This window comes from Malaclemys terrapin, chromosome 4, assembly GCF_027887155.1.
Source record: "Malaclemys terrapin pileata isolate rMalTer1 chromosome 4, rMalTer1.hap1, whole genome shotgun sequence".
In the NCBI taxonomy this organism is placed as follows: Eukaryota; Metazoa; Chordata; order Testudines; family Emydidae; genus Malaclemys; species Malaclemys terrapin.
In genome coordinates this window covers 122,179,101-122,198,760 of record NC_071508.1, presented here as the reverse complement: position 1 = coordinate 122,198,760, position 19,660 = coordinate 122,179,101, and the positions used below count along the sequence as shown (strand labels likewise).

Here is a 19,660-nt window from a genome sequence, read left to right as displayed (position 1 = left end):
TGAGCTTTTGCATATTCATTTTATTGTCTGGAGGTGTCAAACTAAATCCAGCTTACTGTCTGCCTTTAAAGAAACTGTTCATATATTTTATTTCCTTTTTTATTTAATCTATATCAAATATAAATTAACGGATTACCATCCATGATGTTATGTCTTTGCCTTTAAATACATTTCAATATATTTTTGTGCGCTAATCATTTAATAGGGAAAAAATTGCACAAAACAGAGGACAAAGCAGTAAAAAGCAGCACAAGATGAGACAAGAGGAAATTCATGGATAACATCGCCAAAGAAGCTGATGCTGAAAGAGATGTCAGTAAAATACTTTATCAAAACTCAGCAGGGTTCTAAGTGGCAAGTTTAGACCAGCCAAGAGCCTGTTAAGAACAAACAAGAAAAAATCTGAACAACAGAAATAGAACGAAGAGCGTGATAGGCAGAATACTGTCAAGAGATAATCAGTGTAGCCAACTCTCATGATTTTGTCATTAGTCTCATGATAATTGTTTTCCTGAAAGCCCCAGCTTCTGGAGTCAAGTGGATATGTGGTTATTTCAGCCTTCATTCTTAAAGAAAAAGTAAGTTTCTAGCTCTTATGATTGTGGAAAAAGTTTCAAAATGTGACCCTAATGCACCCTAAAGGCTCCAAAAGCAGAAGGCAAATAAAAGAACACCAAATCTATTATTTTTACATGAAGCCAAATCTCATTATTTTTGGTGAGCCTGACTCATGATTTTTGAACATTTGGGGTTGGCAATACTGCTAAATGGACCAACCCCACAAGAAGCCTTTGACAGAGAAGTTAACACCCAAAGACAGTGTTGTAATATCTCACATTACAAAAACGTGAGACTCAATAAAAAAATTAAAACTTGGAAATCTACAGGTGAAAACCAAGTCACCAACGAAGCTTGTGAAAGTTGGGATGTGTTAAGAATGAAGCTAAAGAGTCTGTTTTGACTGGGGAGTGGGAGGAACACTACAGTAATGCTGATTGAAAGAACCCCTCTGTTGAACTGTACTTAGACAGGGAATATTTATGGCACTTAACATAGAGGGTATGCAGAAGAGAGGCCCAGGTTGGGCAGTACAGATAGTGGAGCATTGTTTGTGCCCCACGTAGGAAGGATTCAGTTTTAATATATTAAATCTTATTAGATTTGCGTGCCCTGCTTGTGTCACTAGACTTTTTTTCCTAGCGCTCTTCAGTACTTGGATTTTTGTGTAGCAGGTTCTGCTCTTATTTTGTTCAATAACATTCCTGATCAACTTCTTGGAATATGACAAATTTACTCTCCGAGTCATACACGCTGCAGTATTTTTTGGACCCAGTGAATTTGTGATCAAGAACTTTTGAAACTTACAGTAAGTTTTTCTGTTGTAACCATCTAAAAAAAAATCAAATACAATCCACCCACTAGAGGACTTGATTTTTGTTTTGATGCGGTTTCTCAGGCTTGTTTCTCATTTATACCATTATTGTAATTCTCAACATTTTCCCAGTATGACTTCACTTTGCAGTAGTTTCAGGTTATTAAATCTCTTTTGTTCCATTGTTTTTGGCTCTTTTCTAATCAGTAGATACTTTTTTCTTTTTTGTACTGTAGTTTACTGCATCTTAACATACTTTAGCAGGTGAATGGGTATCTGTGACATTTATTGTAGTTTTTCTGCTAAACTAAATTGGGCAGGAGCTTAGAGCAAAAGAAGTTTTGGAATAATTTTCAATTAACAAATACTGCTTGCTTGCTTATTTCACTTCCGTTGGTTTAGTTGGCCATCCCAGTAAGAAATTACAAGGGAGTTCTGTTGTTTCTTCATGCCTCGAAGTGACTATTGCGCCCTCCTTTTAATTTACTATTGCTTTAAAAAGGGTGGCGAAGATTTCATTTTCTGTTTCTTTACAATTTAGCCCAAGATGCTTTTTCAGATTTCATGGACATTTTACTGTCTTTTTTGTGTGCTTTATTCTAAGATCAGGTTTTCTTTGCCATTTGCTTCCATTGTCATTACTTCTTGCTTAGCTTGCAGGTGTTACTGCTACTCTTTCCTTTCAAGTCTGCACACTGAATCCTCCATTGTTCTCTGCATATGACTTCCTTTAATTCAGCCCACACCTTTTCAACACCATATCCCAAGTCAAGTGTTTGAAAGCTGTTATTTAATGTTAATTAGAAGGTCTTTGTCAGCTCAATGTGTTGCATATGACTTCTCTTAAGCTGTGTGCTCTGAACATGTGTTTTCTGTACTGTTTAAGCCATACAAAATCTAGATATCCACCAGTATTGTTCTATCTTGATCCCAGAGAGATTTTTTTCTGTCTAGTGCTATAGAGAGATAGCAAACAATGTTGTTTTTAATGCACAGATTAAAACTATGAAAACAGACAGATAAAATATAGTCCAAGCAAAAGTTCTTAGTATTTGAATCTTCCATCAATATGTTAAATCACATTCACTTTTATTAGTGTGTGTGTTTGTTTGTTACTCTCTAAGGTGCCACAAGTACTCCTTGTTCTTTTTGCTGATACAGACTAACACGGCTACCACTCTGCTAACTGATAATGTTATCGAAATTTGACAGTGAGACAAAGAGATGTGACGGGTTGGATTACAGAACCCCCCCTTGGGAGCTGCCACCCGATGTGCCAAGACTACTTTTACTCCTGCTTTCCCTGCCAGTTTAGGACTCCAGCACCCTGTCTTGCTGAGCCAGACACACCCGTCAGCTCCAACACAGACCCAAGATCTGAATTACTTGCCCCAAAGCTGCAGGTTTACCTAAAAGCAGCTAACAGAAGTGTTTCTGTTTTTAACACTTAGATGCCCAGCTCCCAATGGGGTCTAAACCCAAATAAATCCATTTTACCCTGTAAAAAGCTTATACAGGGTAAACTCATAAATTGTTCGCCCTCTATAACGCTGATAGAGAGATATGCACAGTTGTTTGCTCTCCCGGTTATTAATACATATTTTGAGTTAATTAATAAGTAAAAAGTGATTTTATTAAATACAGAAAGTAGGATTTAAGTGGTTTCAAGTAGTAACAGACAGAACAAAGTAAGTCACGAAGCAAAATAAAATAAAATGCGCAAATTTATGTCTAATCAACCTGAATACAGATAATCTTACTCTTAGAGATGCTTTAATACGTGTTTTTTTTTCCTCAGGCTGGACACCTTCCAGGCCCGGGCACAATTTTTTTCCCTGGTACAGCTCTTGTTCCAGCTCAGATGGTAGCTAGGGAATTCTTCATGATGGTTCCTCTTCCCCTTTTGTTCTGTTCCACCCCTTTATATATCTTTTGCATAAGGTGGGAATCCTTTGTCCTTCTCTGGGTTTCCACCCCCTTCTTCTTAATGGAAAGACACCAGGTTAAAGATGGATTCCAGTTCAGGTGAACTGCAAGACTTCATTGCCCACTTGCCAGCACACATGTATATAAGAAGACTTACAGGTAAAACACACCCATCTGCGGACAATTGTCCCGGTTAATGGGAGTCATCAAGATTCCAAACCACCATTAATGGCCCACACTTTGCAAAATTACAATAGGCCCTCAGAGTTATATTTCATATTTCTAGTTTCAAATACAAGAGTGGTACATTTATATAAATAGGATGATCACACTTAGTAAATTATAAGCTTTGTAATAATACCTTACAAAAGACCTTTTGCATAAAGCATATTTCAGTTACATTAAATTCACTCATTAGCATATTTTTATAAAATTATATAGACTGCAACGTCACAAGATGATCATGCATTAATTATACAATTGTTGTGAATATTTTGAACTTCTATCCGAGGATCTCAAAGCACTTTACTGAATTTATTGTTCTAATGCCCCTGAAAGCTATTAAAGAAGTACTGTCCCAATTTATATATCACGGAATTGAGTCAGTGACTGCAAGTATAACTGATAGGGTGCCATGTTCTAACATAACATCTGAAAAATTCAGCTGAAAGGACATCTTGGCATTTTGTGCAAAGAAGCAGTTAAAGATAGTCAGTCATCTTAATTCTTTTCTATAGTAATTAATTATGATAGTAACATCATTTGCAACTATCCTTGCTTTTCCTATATGATCCATAGTGCAAGATGCCATTTTGAACTCTGTTAGGAAATGTCTTAAATTCAAATCAAACCTGAGTTTGACCTTCTCTTGATGACAATGCAGAGTGAAGGTAGATTTTCCTTGTCACGCTCTCTTCCCTTTATCCTTTCTAGTCCAATAGTGTCATTTCCAATATGGCCATTTCCAATTTTCCGTTGTAGTTAACAAAGAAAACTTTCAAGTGCTGATCATTATTAAAAGTAGTTATTATGTATGGCACTGTGCAATTTTCCTCTTTGCCAGAATGATTCACAGTTAAGCTTTTAAAATTCTTTCACTTATTGTCTACCAGGGTATTTACCTACTACCCTGCCCTCCCCTCCACCCCCCCGCGCACACAAAAGTAGTAGTCACAATCCCAACTAAGAAATGCTGCTGTCTCCTCAGACACAATGTGCTTTTTTCACTCTCCTTTGGGTTTCACTTAACATCGTTATATCTAGTTCTGCTTTGACTAATGTAATGTCCGACTTAAACCTCTGTAAGTGAATGTGCCTGTTTGGGTGCTCATACCCCACACAATAAAAGACCATGGTTTTCATCAGGATAGTGTATTGAAACACAAAGTAATATGAAAATATTCAATTCTGACTACACTGAGTCTCATTGTAATTGCCCTATGAAAAATATCAAGTGTACAGTGTTGCTGTAGCTGTGTTGGTCCCAGGATATTAGACAGACAAGGTGGGTGAGGAAATATTTTATTGACCCCAGAAGACCTCTGTGTAGCTTGACAGCTTCTCTCTTTCACCAGCTGAAGTTGGTCCAATAAAAGATATTACCTCACTCATCTTGTATCTCCATCAAATGTATAGTATATAACTGAGGTAATTGGTTCCCAAAATTGGTTTGACAATGATGATGTATCATAGAAATTGTATTCTGTGGTCAGATATTTCAGCCTTGTGTTTTCAGTCATAAAAAAGAACACTAAACTTCCATCAAGAATAAAAAACAATTCATGAAGTCAAACGTACAGTGGTATATAAGATAAATATTTTGTACACCACAGTTCCCAAGGGTTGATATACAGGGCTGGCTCTAGGCACCAGCAAAACAAGCTGGTGTTTGGGACGGCACATTTTTAGGGGCGGCATGGCTGGCGCCAGAATGCCGCCCCTAAAAATGTGCCCCAGCCGCCCTAGCTCACCTCCGCTGCTGCTGCCACGGTGCGCGAAACAGCTGATTCGCACGCCGCTGCTCCCCCTCCCTCCCAGGCTCTCAAGCCTCTCAAGCCTGGGAGGGAGGGGGAGCAGCGGCGCACGAATCAGCTGTTTCGCGTGCCGCGGCAGCTCGGGGTCTCCCCCTCCCTCCCAGGCTCTCAAACCTGGGAGGGAGGGGGAGATCCCGAGCAGCCGTTTCGCATGCTGCTGCTCCCCCTCCCTCCCAGACTTGAGAGCCTGGGAGGGAGGGGGAGAAGCGGCGCCCTCGCCGCGGCCACTCAGAGTCTCCCCCTCCCTCCCTCCCAGGCTCTCAAACCTGGGGGGGAGAGGAAGACTCCGAGTGGTCTCGGCGCGGGCGCCGCTTCTTCCCCTCCCTCCCTCCTAGGCTTGAGAGCCTGGGGGGAGGAGGCAGGGCTGGGGATTTGGGGAAGGGGCGGAGTTGAGGCGGGGCCGGGGGTGGGGTAATTAAAGAACGGGGGGGTGGCCAAAATTGTTTTTGCTTTGGGCGGCAAAAATCCTAGAGCCAGCCCTGTTGATATACATGGGTTCTATGTTAAATGTAGTCAATGTCATCTTGGATCTAGGTGCTAATTTTGACACTGAATGGAGCCCATATTGAGAATTACAAGAAAAAAATAAATATAGACTCCCCCTTGAACACAGAGTTTAATTGAAGACTGCCCCCTAGTTCAGACCAAGATATCTACATGAATGCAAAATTTTATGAAAATCAGATTTAATTTACTGTGTGTTTATGCGTCCACAACAAAAAATGAGTTGTATGTTACCATATGTTACTTTACAAATAGGGCTTCTATTAGAATGATTTCTTTGTATGTGTAAGGTAAAGAAAAATTCCTAAAGAATACAATTCCAGGGTATGGTTCTATAAAGTCAATATTTCAGATTCCCCTCCAGTTTGGTTCTCTGTAGATAGTATTGGGAACTTTTGTATTCTAATTTGTTTTCAAATCATTGCAAGGATCTCTCAAATGAAGATTAAGGGTTTTTGCTTCAGTGTGACTCTTCAAAAAAAAAAAAATTTCCCCTTCTCCATTAGATTACTGTTTTCAAAAGCCAAACTGGAATCCCTGTGCAGAGGCCCGGATGAGGCACTCCTTACCTGCAAACATATGCTACAGATTTGGAAGTCCTGTTACAATCTCACTAACCCTAGGTAAGATGCTAAAGAAATCTTGGATTTTGTCTCCTGTACGCTGAAACTCATCAGAAGATTTCCAATTTAATTACAATTCATAAATCTTTTTTCTTGTATTTACTGCTAAGATGGTTCTTGGGATATATCTGGTCTCTATTTACAAAAGGTTTTTTTAAATGGATTGCTCTACAATTTTGAGGCAGAAGTGGGTGGTTAATTACAAGAAGTTTTATGATAATGAAAGCTGGAAAGGTCTGTCTTAATTTTTATTACTGCATATTTGCATTTCTGCTTTTATAAGATAAATTAGAGATGGTTGGGACTCATTGATTTCTGTTTTTCAAAGGGAAAAAGGGTTAAAGTCTGATACGTTTAATGTACAATCAGAGTTGTATTTAACAGGGACTAAAACTCACAAAATTCATTGGATAATCGCTAAGAGCATATACCCAACAATTTGATTATCACTAGGGCTTTCAAGCAATTAAAAAAATTAATCACACTGTTAAAGAATAATGGAATACCATTTATTTAAATTTTTGGATGCTTTCTACATTTTCAAATATATTGATTTCAATTACCATACAGAATGCGAAGTGTACAGTGCTCACGTTATATTATTATTTTTATTATAAATATTTGCACGGTAAAAAACAAAAGAAATAATATTTTTCAATTGACAATACAAATACTGTTGTGCAATCTCTTTATTGTGAAAGTGCAACTTACACATGTAGAATTATGTACAAAAAAATAACTGCACTCAAAAATAAAACACTGTAAAACTTTAGCGTCTACAAATCCACTCAGTCCTACTTCTTGTTCAGCCAATCGCTCAGACAATCAAGTTTGTTTATGTGTGCAGGAGATACTGCTGCCCGCTTCTTATTTACAATGTCACCTGAAAGTGAGAACAGGCATTTGCATGGAACTTTATAGTTGGCATTGCAAGGTATTTATGTGCTAGATATGCTAAACATTCATATGACCCTTCATGCTTTGGCCACCATTCCAGAGGACATGCTTCCATGCTGATGATGCTCATTAAAAAAAGTGTGTGAATTAAATTTGTGACTGAACTCCTTAGGGGAGAATTGTATGTCTCCTGCTCTGTTTTACTTGCATTCTGCCATATAACAAGTTTTACATTGTTTTGTTTTTTGAGTGCAGTTCTGTAACCACAAAAAAATCGACATTTGTAACTCGCACTGTGACAATAAAGAGATTGCACTACGGTACTTGTATGAGGTGAATTGAAAAATATTTCTTTTATCATTTTGACAGTGCAAATATTTGTAATAAAAATAATAATGTAAAGTGAGCAGTGTACACTTTGTATTCTGTGTTGTAATTGAAATCAATATATTTGAAAATGTAGAAAAACATCCAACATATTTAATAAATTTCAATTGGTATTCTATTGTTTGAGTGCAATTAAAAGTGCAATTAATTATGATTAGTTTTGAGTAAACTGAGATTAATTGACAGCCCTAATTATTCCTAAAATATAAGAGCCAATATCATCCATTATCTGGGGGGGGAGGTGAGGTATGCTAGAAATTGTGCACAAGCTACTCCAATGGGAATATTTTAGAGAGCGGGAATTTTTGAGAGGAGAATGCAAGGAGAGAGGGTACATAAGACAGCTATTTCTGGATCCCTGATTCTGAGCTTTGGTCTCTAGTGGACCTGGCCCGGCCACAAGTTAGAGAAGCTATGGGGGTGTTCTAATTTACACCACTTAAGGCTCAGCATAGCAGAGGGATGCCCTTCCTAGGACACCCCCTTAACCAGGGGCATTTGATGTATGGAACTAGTTCTGCCAAATTAACTACAATTGACCAGTTATGTCCAAGTCTCTACCCCTTGACATTGCTTTAGTGGTGCAAAGGGCCAGAGCCTAACCGAGCAGATGGTACTTCAGATTAATTTACCTTTCTACTAATGCAGGGGTTCTCAAACTGGGGGTTGGGACCCTTCGGGGTCACGAGGTTATTACATGGAAGTTGTGAACTGTCAACCTCCACTCCAAACCCCGCTTTGCCTCCAGCATTTATAATGGTGTTAAATATGTAAAAAAGTGTTTTTAATTTGTAAGGGGGGGTCGCACTCAGAGACTTGCTATGTGAAGGTGGTCACTAGTAAAAAAGTTTGAGAGCCACTGTACTAATGGGAATATAAGCAATTTTACCACAAGGGAGATAGGGGGTTCAGCTTGAACTGTGCCCTCCATTGTGGTACCTTTTATACCTGAAAATATGTTGCTTCCAAATACCTGTCTAATCCCTTGTTTATACTAGCTATATGTGTTGTAGCTTTTGCTGTAGTTTATAGAAAAATAGTACTAAAAATAAATAAATAAATAAAATATTTAATACTGTATAAGGAATATTTCTGTTTCATCTAAATTCCTGTAGTGTGTGACAATTTAAAAAGCACTTGCACTTGCAGGGGTGGCCTGTTGCTGGGCGAGGAGTTTATGCAGGAGAGTAGTACTATATTTTTGTTTTTCTTCCATTAAAGAGAAAAAATAGATTTAGAAGACTTGTTGAGTTGTCATGAGAACCATCTCTTTAGAGCCCAGTCCACTTTAATCTTCAGCCATGCATTTTTTAAAAGCCTTCCCCGCATTCACAAATTTGGTTACTCGTTGCTTGAATATAAAGTCCTCATTTTGTGATGTCACAATCTTTTGCACAGTATTTAGTTATGATGTCACAAAGAGAGTATTCTTATTGAAGGTGGGAATAAGCAGTAGGAGCAGATGAACTCTTTAAAAGCAACTATTATTTTCCTGAAGATATCCCTCATTTAAAAATAAAGTTGTTGAAAAAGAGATGTGGAAATAGGACAGCCTATTTCCACATCTCTTTTTCAACAACTTTATATATAAAATCAGTAAATTTTGTTTTTCAGAGTATGTTATAAATATTTACAAGCCCAAATATTCTGTTCAGATTGTTACACCAGTATGAAAAGGGGCTAGAAATAGATTAGAATAGGACTATTTGGAAAGGGTCCAGATACTGTTAGTAGGTTTGTCATTTGAAAAATATTTCTAATATTTCCCATTTTATATATATGGCAAAAAGAGTTTCTTATCCAAATTCCCAGAATGCTCTGCTGAGCAGAATGGTTTCAATTTACTTATAGCTTAATTGCAGCATCATACCTGTGCACGTAACATTGTAAGCATATCTTTATACCTTCCTACAATATGCAATTATACTTGTATGCAGCACGAATATCTAACCATGCTTTGTCATTGCTTTCCTGATGTGCTCAGTGCTATCGAGCCTAAAAATACTTCAGTTAAGTAACAACTCCTCCAGATATCAGCAGGAATTCTGACCTGCCCTGAATTATAAAAGCTTAGTGTTCTCATTACATTGGGTTTTATATCAGTTCTGAATAATAATTGCCAACTTTCTTAATCTTTCCACCTCTCCTTAAGAACCTGGGAACCTCTGTCTCCGTATTTGACACTAACTTAGATTTTGAGGCTGCTGATTTTGGTAAAAAAAAGCTCTAACAATTCAGTTATAAAAAAAATCTTTATAAATTACAATCAAGATCAAAGTAGATCTCAGGGAACAGGGGGGCTATGAATAAATGCTGTGACACAAGAGACTTGGTTTTGCGAATCACATCACATTGGCACTGTTGTGGTTGTGATGGTATCACTCACCTCCCTTATGTAGCATCTGATGTGGCATAGCTCCCCGATATAGTGCTGACAGGATTGTGGTGATGTGACATACCTACCCTAATGTAGCATATTGCATTTTCACACCAATAGTAGTTGAACACAGAGCAGTATTATAATTAGAAGGGGGTTCCCTTTCTAATTTTTGCTGCTGAATGAAAGTTCCCTGTCCTGACTAGCTCGATTTGCAATGGCACATATCTCTGGTTGCAATCAGATCACCTTTTGTAGGAGAAGGTTGGACTCAGTGTCCTCATTAATCTGTTACCTATGAAAACAACTGAATACATGATATAAAAGTGCTAATACTACTCTTTCCCATGGCTTTGTTTTCTTGTGTTTTATAAAATCAATCTGCTCTTTGTTGTTGAAAGTCATTTCCAGCATACAAGTAAATGTTTGCTCACTAATTGGCTATAAATCCTTAGAATTCTGCTACTCTTTAATTCCCTTATTGTAAGGTATAAGGCTTGTAGGATTAAGGCATAATACTTACATCAAATGCAATGCATCTGTAGTCTGGTTGCTAAAGTATATTGAAAATTAAAATAGGTTCTTTCTCTTCTTTTTCTATATTTTTCTCATTACAATTACAGTATAATGTAATTCCCTCCTTAAACCAACTCAGCCTAATTAAGAGAATACAGTGTACATGCGTATAACTTTCATTCCATTTCTGTACATTAAATAGGAAAGAGGTAGGCCACACCCCAAATTAGGAGCAGTGTAGGACATTGTCGCATACAGGCTTATTTTGGAATAAATACAAAATGTGAATTAACTACGGGAGGAAACCAGATAATCACCCAGAATGTCAGTGCAGTAATTAAAAGGTAATTTACATTAAATGTTGTTCTGTTCAACGATATTTAGCGTGACATTGTTCCTGGGTTGAAGAAGTAATTAATATAGCTGTTACCAAAAAAATGTGCCAACTGATGTAATAACTATAGCTGATAGTCTGTATCCCAGAAAATTCCCTTCTGTTTCCTGTAGATTGCTATAATAGCATCCCTTTGCAGGGAAATTGCAGTCTAGCAATGACATTAGTGTCATGCAAGATCTTATTGGTAACATTTTAGCAACATCTTCATAAAGAAAGGAAATAGTATCTTTCACTCTGTTTTTAAAGTGTGTAACTATAATGAGTTTAGTAGCTGAATTGAAAGAAAAGGGCAAAAATACATTTGAATTCAAAAGTAGGAGGCCATTTAAAAATTGGGACAGATATAAAATTGGCCCAGATTCTGATCTCTCTTAGACCCCATTTTATACTGGTGAATTGAATGGAGTTACTCTGAATTGTCACTGTTGTGAGAGGAGAATTAGACAAGAGCATATACAGTATTAAATGGTGCTATTACAATGTAGGGTTCCATTGAAAAAATGCCTTTTAAAAGGGAGAATTAACTGTGAAAAGTGCCAGATTAACAGCCCTAGAAACAAAGGTTATCTGTTTATCCACAGAATGTTTAAGGCACGGACAGTATCTGTACGAGCTTCCCATCACTGTCCTGCTAATGTGCCTCACCACCAACCTGGAGGGACAGTTTAGGGGTGAAAGGAAATTAATTCTCCATTCCCATTAAGTCCTGGTCCTTCTGCTAAAACTGCCAGTCAAGTGTCCATATGGTTGGTTTATTTGTGATGTGAACTAAGAAAGGGACTAATAGACCAATTTTTTTCCACATAGGTAGGGCCCTACCGAATTCACAGCCATGAAAAACGTGTCATGGACCATGAAATCTCTTCTCCAGATTTCACTGGGGAGACCAGCATTTCTCAAATTGGGGGTGGGTCCTGACCGAAAAGGAAGTTGTTGCGGGGGGGCTCACAAGGTTCTTTTGGGGGGTAGAAGCATTTCCACCCTTACTTCTGCATTGCCTTCAGAGCTGAGTGGCCGGAGAGTGGTGGCTGTTGGCTGGGTGTCCAGCTTTGAAGGCAGTGCCCCACCAGCAGCAGTGCAGAAGTAAGGGTGGCAATACCATACCATTCCACCCTGACTTCTGCGCAGCTGCCTTTGAAGCTGGGCGGCTGGAGAGTGGAGGCTGCTAACTGAGGGCCCAGCTCTGCAGGCAGCAGCGGAGAAGTAAGGGTGGCAATACCATATCAAGCCATCCTTACTTCTGTGCTGCTGCTGGCGGCAACTCTGCCTTCAGATCTGGTCTCCCGGCCAGCAGCCATTGCTCTCCAGCTGCCCAGCGCAGAAGTAAGGGTGGCAGTACCGCAACCCCCCACCGTCCCCAACAATAACCTTCTGTCCCACACACACACACACACACATATAACTCCTTTTTGGGTCAGGACCCCTACAATTACAACACTGAAATTTCAGATTTAAATTGCTGAAATCATGAAATTTATGATTTTTTAAATTATATGACCATGAAATTGACCAAAATGGACCATGAATTTGGTAGGGCCCTACAAATAGGCTGCCAAATCAGCCGGCTAGATGGCATTGACTTCGTTACTGCCAAACTAGACTAGACTCAAATGCAGTGAACAGAGCTGCAAGAGTCTTACAATAATTCATTACCAGTCTCCTGTACCATCTGTATTTATACAAAGGTTGTCCAGTATCAGAGGGTAGCCGTGTTAGTCTGGATCTCGTGTTAGTCTGGATCTGTAAAAGCAGCAAAGAGTCCTGTGTCGGATGCATGCATCCGACAAAGTGGTTATTCACCCACGAAAGCTCATGCTCCAATACGTCTGTTAGTCTATAAGGTGCCACAGGACTCTTTGCTGCTTAGACAAAGGTTGTTGCCCTAAATTTAACTAAGCATAAAATTGAATTGGTTTATCTGCAAAACATCCTCTTTTCTTCAGATCCCTGCTTAAAACTCAGCTCTTTGAGCATTTCTTTTACTCTTTAGTAATCTCCACAGCTCCTCTTGAACTTTCACTCTTTGTCCTACGTTTTGTTTTGGTTTGGATGTGTTTAGATTCTGTTCTTTAGAACTGTCATCATCTTATTAATTGTCATGTAAATTTACTAAATTGTGCACTAGTTTAATAACTTGAATCTGAGTATGTACTTCACTTGTAAAGCTATAACATTATATGACTCACTTGAAATGTTTGTATCTTTTGTGCCCATTTTGATTGATTTTATTATGGAACAAAAATTGTTAAAATAAGTATGGATTAAATTTTTAGTTACCTTTTATTTAGTGTAGTTGTTTAACTGAATAATTGGCCATGTTTAATACTAAACTTTGATTATCACTATCCACATTTTTTTGCAACAACATGTGAGGAGGTACAGTATAAAAATTGTATCTCAACAGTCAGTGTTTGATTTTATATTTTAAATGACTTGTACTTCAAATATTGTGTTACAGTGATTCTGGACGTGGGAGCAGCTTGTTAGACAGAGCCATTGCTGACAGACGACAACTCAATACGATTACCTTACCTGACTTCAGTGACCCTGAAACAGGTGAGAATTAACATCTTGAACAATAAAGTGGCAAAGATAATGTGTGGCTCAGTATAATCGGTCAGATCTTACAAGATAAAAAGACCAAAGCAGTCAGTGTAAGATGTGATTATTTTTGCACTATATATCTTCGTTGTTGTAAAGTAAAAAAAATAAAATAAATTGCAGTATCAAGTTTGTTTGAGGAGATGCTTGCAATATATAAACTTTACTTTTTATTAATTAATTAATTTTTGTTTTTAAAAATGCCCATTTCCCAGGCCTGTCAGTACATTTGTATTAATAAAATATATATAAACATTTTAGGAAGTATTACTGTACTTATTGTTAAATATTTAATAATGGTTAAAAGTTGGCATGCTGATCTATTCTATTCTAGCTAGGGTCTGATACTTTACCCATTCCCTTGGTATCTGAGCATTTCTGAGTAAATTTTTTCTTTGTATTATTTAATAAGCAAATTAGGGATCCACCCCTTCAAAAACGTTAAGATTTTTTTTTAGCTATTTTTTGGCACTTCATATTTGAAAACAGATTTCATTTTGGTGGCAGGTTCACAATAGAGGCTAATAGCTTTTGACACTTCAAGAGAAAAATATTTTACAAGTCAGATAATGAACTTCTCATTAAACACAGTGCAAAATAAAATGCTGCACAGATGCAGCAGGTTAACTTTACGATGTCATTACATGTCAATACATATTTATAAACTGTAATTTGTCTATTATCTTATATTCACCAATCATAACTTGAATGAATAAATACACCTAAAAGACTGTATAAACCAAAAATTCACAGCCAAAATGAATGAATAAATGTACAGTTTTAAGAGAAACTCTCAGAAGGGGAAACAATTGACATATGGTGATTTTAAGTTTCACTAACTTTACATGAAAGGACACCTTATTAACCTTATCCTAATCTATATCCTATTGTAGCACAAGTATTAAGAGATTTTCCTTAGCTGTCTGTTTCCTTACTTTTGTGGTTTTATGTCAAAACTATAACATACTTTTTGAATTGTCTTTGAGACATGATTTTTTGTTTACTCAGGCTTCAATATAAAATGCTTTTGAAAAGGTTTCCCAGCCTGAGATGCCTTTATGGCATTTTGACAGCTGTAAATTAGAACTCATCAACCTGTGAGTAGTTGAAATATAATGTAACAGAATTATTCAATAGTAAAAAATTGTACTTGCTTGCTTTATTTCTGAAACCATGAAGTTGGACCGGATGTGCGCACTCACATGCACAAAGAGGTACATTTTTGCCATTATTGTAGGTATTCTGTTATAAATGCCTTATTTCCGAGAATTATAAAGGCTTAATGCAGTGTGTACTGTACCATAGCAAGAAGTCACATTCTTATGTGCACTTGCAATTTAAAAAAGCATTTTAATTAAAAATATGAAATTTGGCTTGTGATCATTCAGTTGGAGGAGGGATAGCTCAGTGGTTTGAGCATTGGTCTGCTAAACCCAGGGTTGTGAGCTCAATCCTTGAGGAGGCTATTTAGGGAAATGGGGTAAAAATCTGTCCAGGGATTAGTCCTGCTTTGAGCAGGGGGTTGGACTAGATGACCTCCTGAGGTCCCTTCCAACCTTGATATGCTATGATTCTATGATTCCACATTCTGGGCTATCTCACTGCTTTGTTTTATCGAGAAAATACAAGAAATGAGGTATGAAATTTTAAAATCTAGCTACTTATGCATGCAAAGAAACATTTGTTTTTCAAGTGGGTGCCAAGATTCTTTACAGAGCCTTGGGACACCCTGATTTTACTTCTCCAGTTACTCAGACCATGAACAGTAATCGCTGCCTTTATAGACTGAATTCTCTTCATAGCCCTTCATCACTCACCATTAATCAGCCAGAGGAGGTGCTGTTAAATAGAGATATGCCTGGATCAAAACTTGTAATCTAAAACCATGTGAACTTTTTGGGAAGTTTGCATCCAGGTCTGACCTTTATTACTGGGGCTTGTCACAAGCAAGGAAATGTAGAGGCTGGAAGGGACCTCACAGAGGCAGGACCAAGTTTACCTAAACCATCCCTGACAGATGTTTGTCTAACCTGTTCTTTAAACTATCTTCAGCCAAAACTGGAACAAAGGATCTCAACAAACTTGAATTTTTTGGAAGTTCAGATTTGTCTTATCCTGAATCTGAACTGCCGCAGGGAGGAGCTGGGGGTTAATAGAAAGAGAGGAAAGTTTGTAATAGAAAGGTCTGCAGGGAGAATGGTAGAAACTCTGCAGTCACTCTATGGGATCAGTGTGTGGAAAAAGCCCTCAGATGTATTCACTTAAGGACCAAGAGAGGGTTGAAAGGATTTAGGGTTTATTGCGCTGCATGCTGTACATGCTGTACATGCACACAGATGGGGACAATCCTTTTCCCAAAGAGCGTACAGAAATTCAGGTTTTCTGCTACCCTCTTTATCTGGAACACTGTGTAGATGGATGGGGAAGTAGAAGGATTATGACTCTACAAGTACCAAGGAAGTGAAACTTAGTATGTTGATTAGGGGAAGGTGTTGTAGGTAGGTATCTTAAAACTCCTTGATTTTTACTTTTGAGTTAAACAGATGTTATCAAATGTCAGGAACCATTTGGAGGAAAAGGTCTTAGATGATAATAGTGCAGGGGTGTTGAATCTATATGCACTGAGAGAGCTCCCACTACAGTTCAGTGGGTCTTCAAAAATATAGAAGAACAGAACTGTCATTTCTGATAGTTTTAAGGTAAAAATGAGCAAGAAAAAATACCTTCACGAGAGCAACATTCGGTCCTCCTTTATATATCAGAAAGGAAGGGAAGGGAATTGAATCAACTGTTCTTTTTTTTTCCTTTGTAAGCCAGTTTTTAAGTGATGAGTCCCTTATCCACACATCTGAGCAGCATATTCAGCCTCTGCTGACCTATGGAACAAGAGACTAGAGCTAATAATCATATCAGAGGCCTTGTCTATCTACACAAAACTTGTACCAGTTTAGCTAAAGTTGTTTTTAAACTAAATGCTAAACTAGTGCAAAATCCTGTGTAGATACTCTTATTCCAGATAAGAGTTTCATATATCAATTTAACATAAGTCAGTTCCTTACCAATTTAAACTAAACTGAAATAAGCCACTCCTAAAATAAGTGTTTACATAGGGATTTGCATTGGTTTAACTAAACAGACTTAATAAATTTAAGTTACACCTGTGCAATTTTCTAATGTAGACATGTCCAGACCTCTTTTGTTCACAAGACTAGATGTCATGTCAGCCCTCCTAAAATCCTTCTCCACTTTAGCTAGATACCATATCTTTGGTTCATTGGTCAGTTCATAACTCTGGTGTTCATAACTCTGAGGTTCTATTGTACTTGTTTTATTATGTGATAGTCTTAGCTCACTTATTTTTGGACTATCATAATAGAAAATAAAATTAGTAGCTGGTTTTAAACCACGTTGTCTAGAACTTTGTTTTTCCTCAAATAAAATGAGTTTAGAGCATATTAAAGAAAATTTTCTTTCCAAATTAATTGGTTTTGATTAAAACTAGTTTTCTGGTTTTCTTGTACATAAAGACACTTGTCTTTGAATATCATACAAGATAATGGACTTTGTCAAGTTGTATAAAGAAAAACTAATACTTGTTTTCTGCAGAAACCATCTTCATACTATGAGTAGTGAAATAAATGCTTTGCATTATATCATTTTCTTTTTGGAATTCATGAATCCATTAAAACCCTATTCTTGGATTTTTTTTCTTTTATCAATTTTTTCTTTCATTTTTTTAGCTTCTGATACTTCCTCCTCATCTCCTCTCTCAAGAACAGAATCTCCTCTTCACTTGTTTATATCTTCTCATCCTTCTCACCCTTATCCCAAATCTGATACCTGTGTGTGGCCCCATGCAGCCTATCCATACTGCAACTATGTTCTGGGCCCCACGCACCTCCTCTCTGTAAACTGGTTCTCTCTTCCTGATAGGGGTGTTAATTTGCTCTTTGTTTGTTTTTCTGATAATCTCCATAACTGATAAACAGTGTTTCCATTTAAACTATTTTAAACTTCAAAACATTAGCTTCAACTGGAGCCTGCCTAGTCAGATGCTCTTAGTTAACTAGTGGGGGGAAAATATTAAAAATACAAACATTAGTAGTGCATAAGGAGATTTTAATAGGTAATATTGGAGTGCCGAAAGCTCTACAGTTTTGAATAGATTAGTATCTCAAACTCCTGGATGTGGCACAATGTAATAGATGGGAGGAGAAAGGGATTATCAATCAATATTGTTTTAGAGTACCTGTTATATGCATTGCAATAAAGTATATCTGGTGTTGAACCTGGAATAGTCAGTTCAGATACTGGTACCCTTTGTCTCATAGGAATATAACCATCTACGAGGTTTGTCTTTCTCATCCATAAGTTGTAATAATTTATTTTGCGTTGTTGGATCCTTCATTAACAACTAGAATAACTATAATTTATAACAACTATCTTTTCCTGAAATCTTGCACCAAGGTGGCAAATGCATCAAATAATTTGTATTTATTTTGTTTATTTTGCATATTGCAAAGGTCTGTTGATCTGTCTTACTGAACTATAATCAATTGCGTTCTGCTAATTTAAACCCATTGTAGGCCTGATTCTCCTCTCACTTAAAAACTCTACAAAATATAACAAAATAAATCTGGTATTGGTGTTGTAACCTCTTGTTTAAAATATATTTCTAAACATTTTTCTCAGTTTATATTTGTTCTCCATCCACTAGATTGCTTACTATTAACATTCCTGACCCTCATTGTTAGCCTTAAGTATAGTACTATTTGGTTTCGCTGCTATACCACAATAATCCGGTGTTCTGAAGTTCAGTTTTGGTATTGGTCAGTGACCACCCTCCTTGATATTTTAAATGTTCAAATCTATGGAAGCATCTATGTTTCTTTAAACTTCAGGGTACTTATATACAAAAGCTTAAGAAGTTGAAGGCTGTGTTCCATCTTGTAGCACTTTAATACCTGATTAACTAGGAAAGTGTTGTAGGTTTTGCATTGTACTTCCACAGGGCATACTGCTATAAGATGGTATATCCCATGCAGCATTAGATTGTTTGTTCTTTGTGGAGCAATGAGTCACCAGGAGTTCCACCGGGATGCCTATATAATATAATGAGAAAACGCAGAAGTGCAAACACAGACTAAATGGTATAAAGTCTGAGTTTTCCATTTCCAATAAAAGCTACAGTATTAATAAGGAAAAGAGCTTTCTAGATTGCATGATGATGTGAGGGAAGTTTACATGATTATGTGTAGGGTATAAAAGCAGAATGTCAGATTCTTATCGAAAGTGTAAATAATTGGTGAGATTCAAAGCTTTGGGTATTTTTCCCCTTTACGCTATATGAATAAAAATTTAGTCCAGATCCTTGTAGCTTCTTGGTATAAATTTCAGGGCTGAAGATCATGGGCTGCTTATTTTATTCAACTCTACATCTTCCTGTAATAGAAACAAAACACACATCACAAATGTTTAGTTCACCATACTGTACTGATGAAAATCAAAATGATTTCAGAAGTTGTAACAACCCCTCTTTTTCAAAACCTTTATTGAAAGCTGAAAACAATAAACCTGATTTTCAGTTTGAAGATTATCAGAAGTCTTTTTGTTTTCTTGGAGTATTTAGTTTTTATATTTTGCCTTTTTTTAATTAAGATTTTAATTTGTGATTTCATCTGTTGTTCAAAGGTAACTCACCAGATGCTTACTTTCATGGTTTTTACTCCCTTTTTTCAGTTTGTAAGTAGTATTCACTATACAGGTCTACTTTTAATTTCTAAATGACTTAAAAATCACGTATTTCTCCACAACAAAATGCAAATATTGTTTATCAATAGTGGAAGTTTGATACAGTGTGTAAAGTGCAGCTGATGCTGTTTACTCATTCAATCACTCTGAGGGCTGTAATCTTACAAAATCTGAATGCACTCAACCAACACGTGAATTTAATTATTAAAGAGGCAGTATTAATTTCTGGAGGGCTGCAAATAAAGGTATTTCAGGAAGGTCTTATATAGAATAATG

General features: G+C 37.1%; 1 protein-coding gene across 4 annotated transcripts in view; it reads left to right on the top strand.

The window, feature by feature from the left end:
* TTC7B (tetratricopeptide repeat domain 7B) overlaps window positions 1–19,660 on the top strand; it is a 325,154-nt gene that overhangs the window by 199,651 nt on the left and 105,843 nt on the right. For 3 of the 4 annotated variants that reach the window (XM_054028276.1, XM_054028274.1, XM_054028277.1), the window contains 2 exons: window positions 6,342–6,458; window positions 13,491–13,588. In XM_054028276.1, coding sequence (XP_053884251.1) covers window positions 6,342–6,458; window positions 13,491–13,588 — 215 coding nt within the window. The remainder of the gene's footprint in view (window positions 1–6,341; window positions 6,459–13,490; window positions 13,589–19,660) is intronic. The other variant, XM_054028275.1, reaches the window with a different exon arrangement.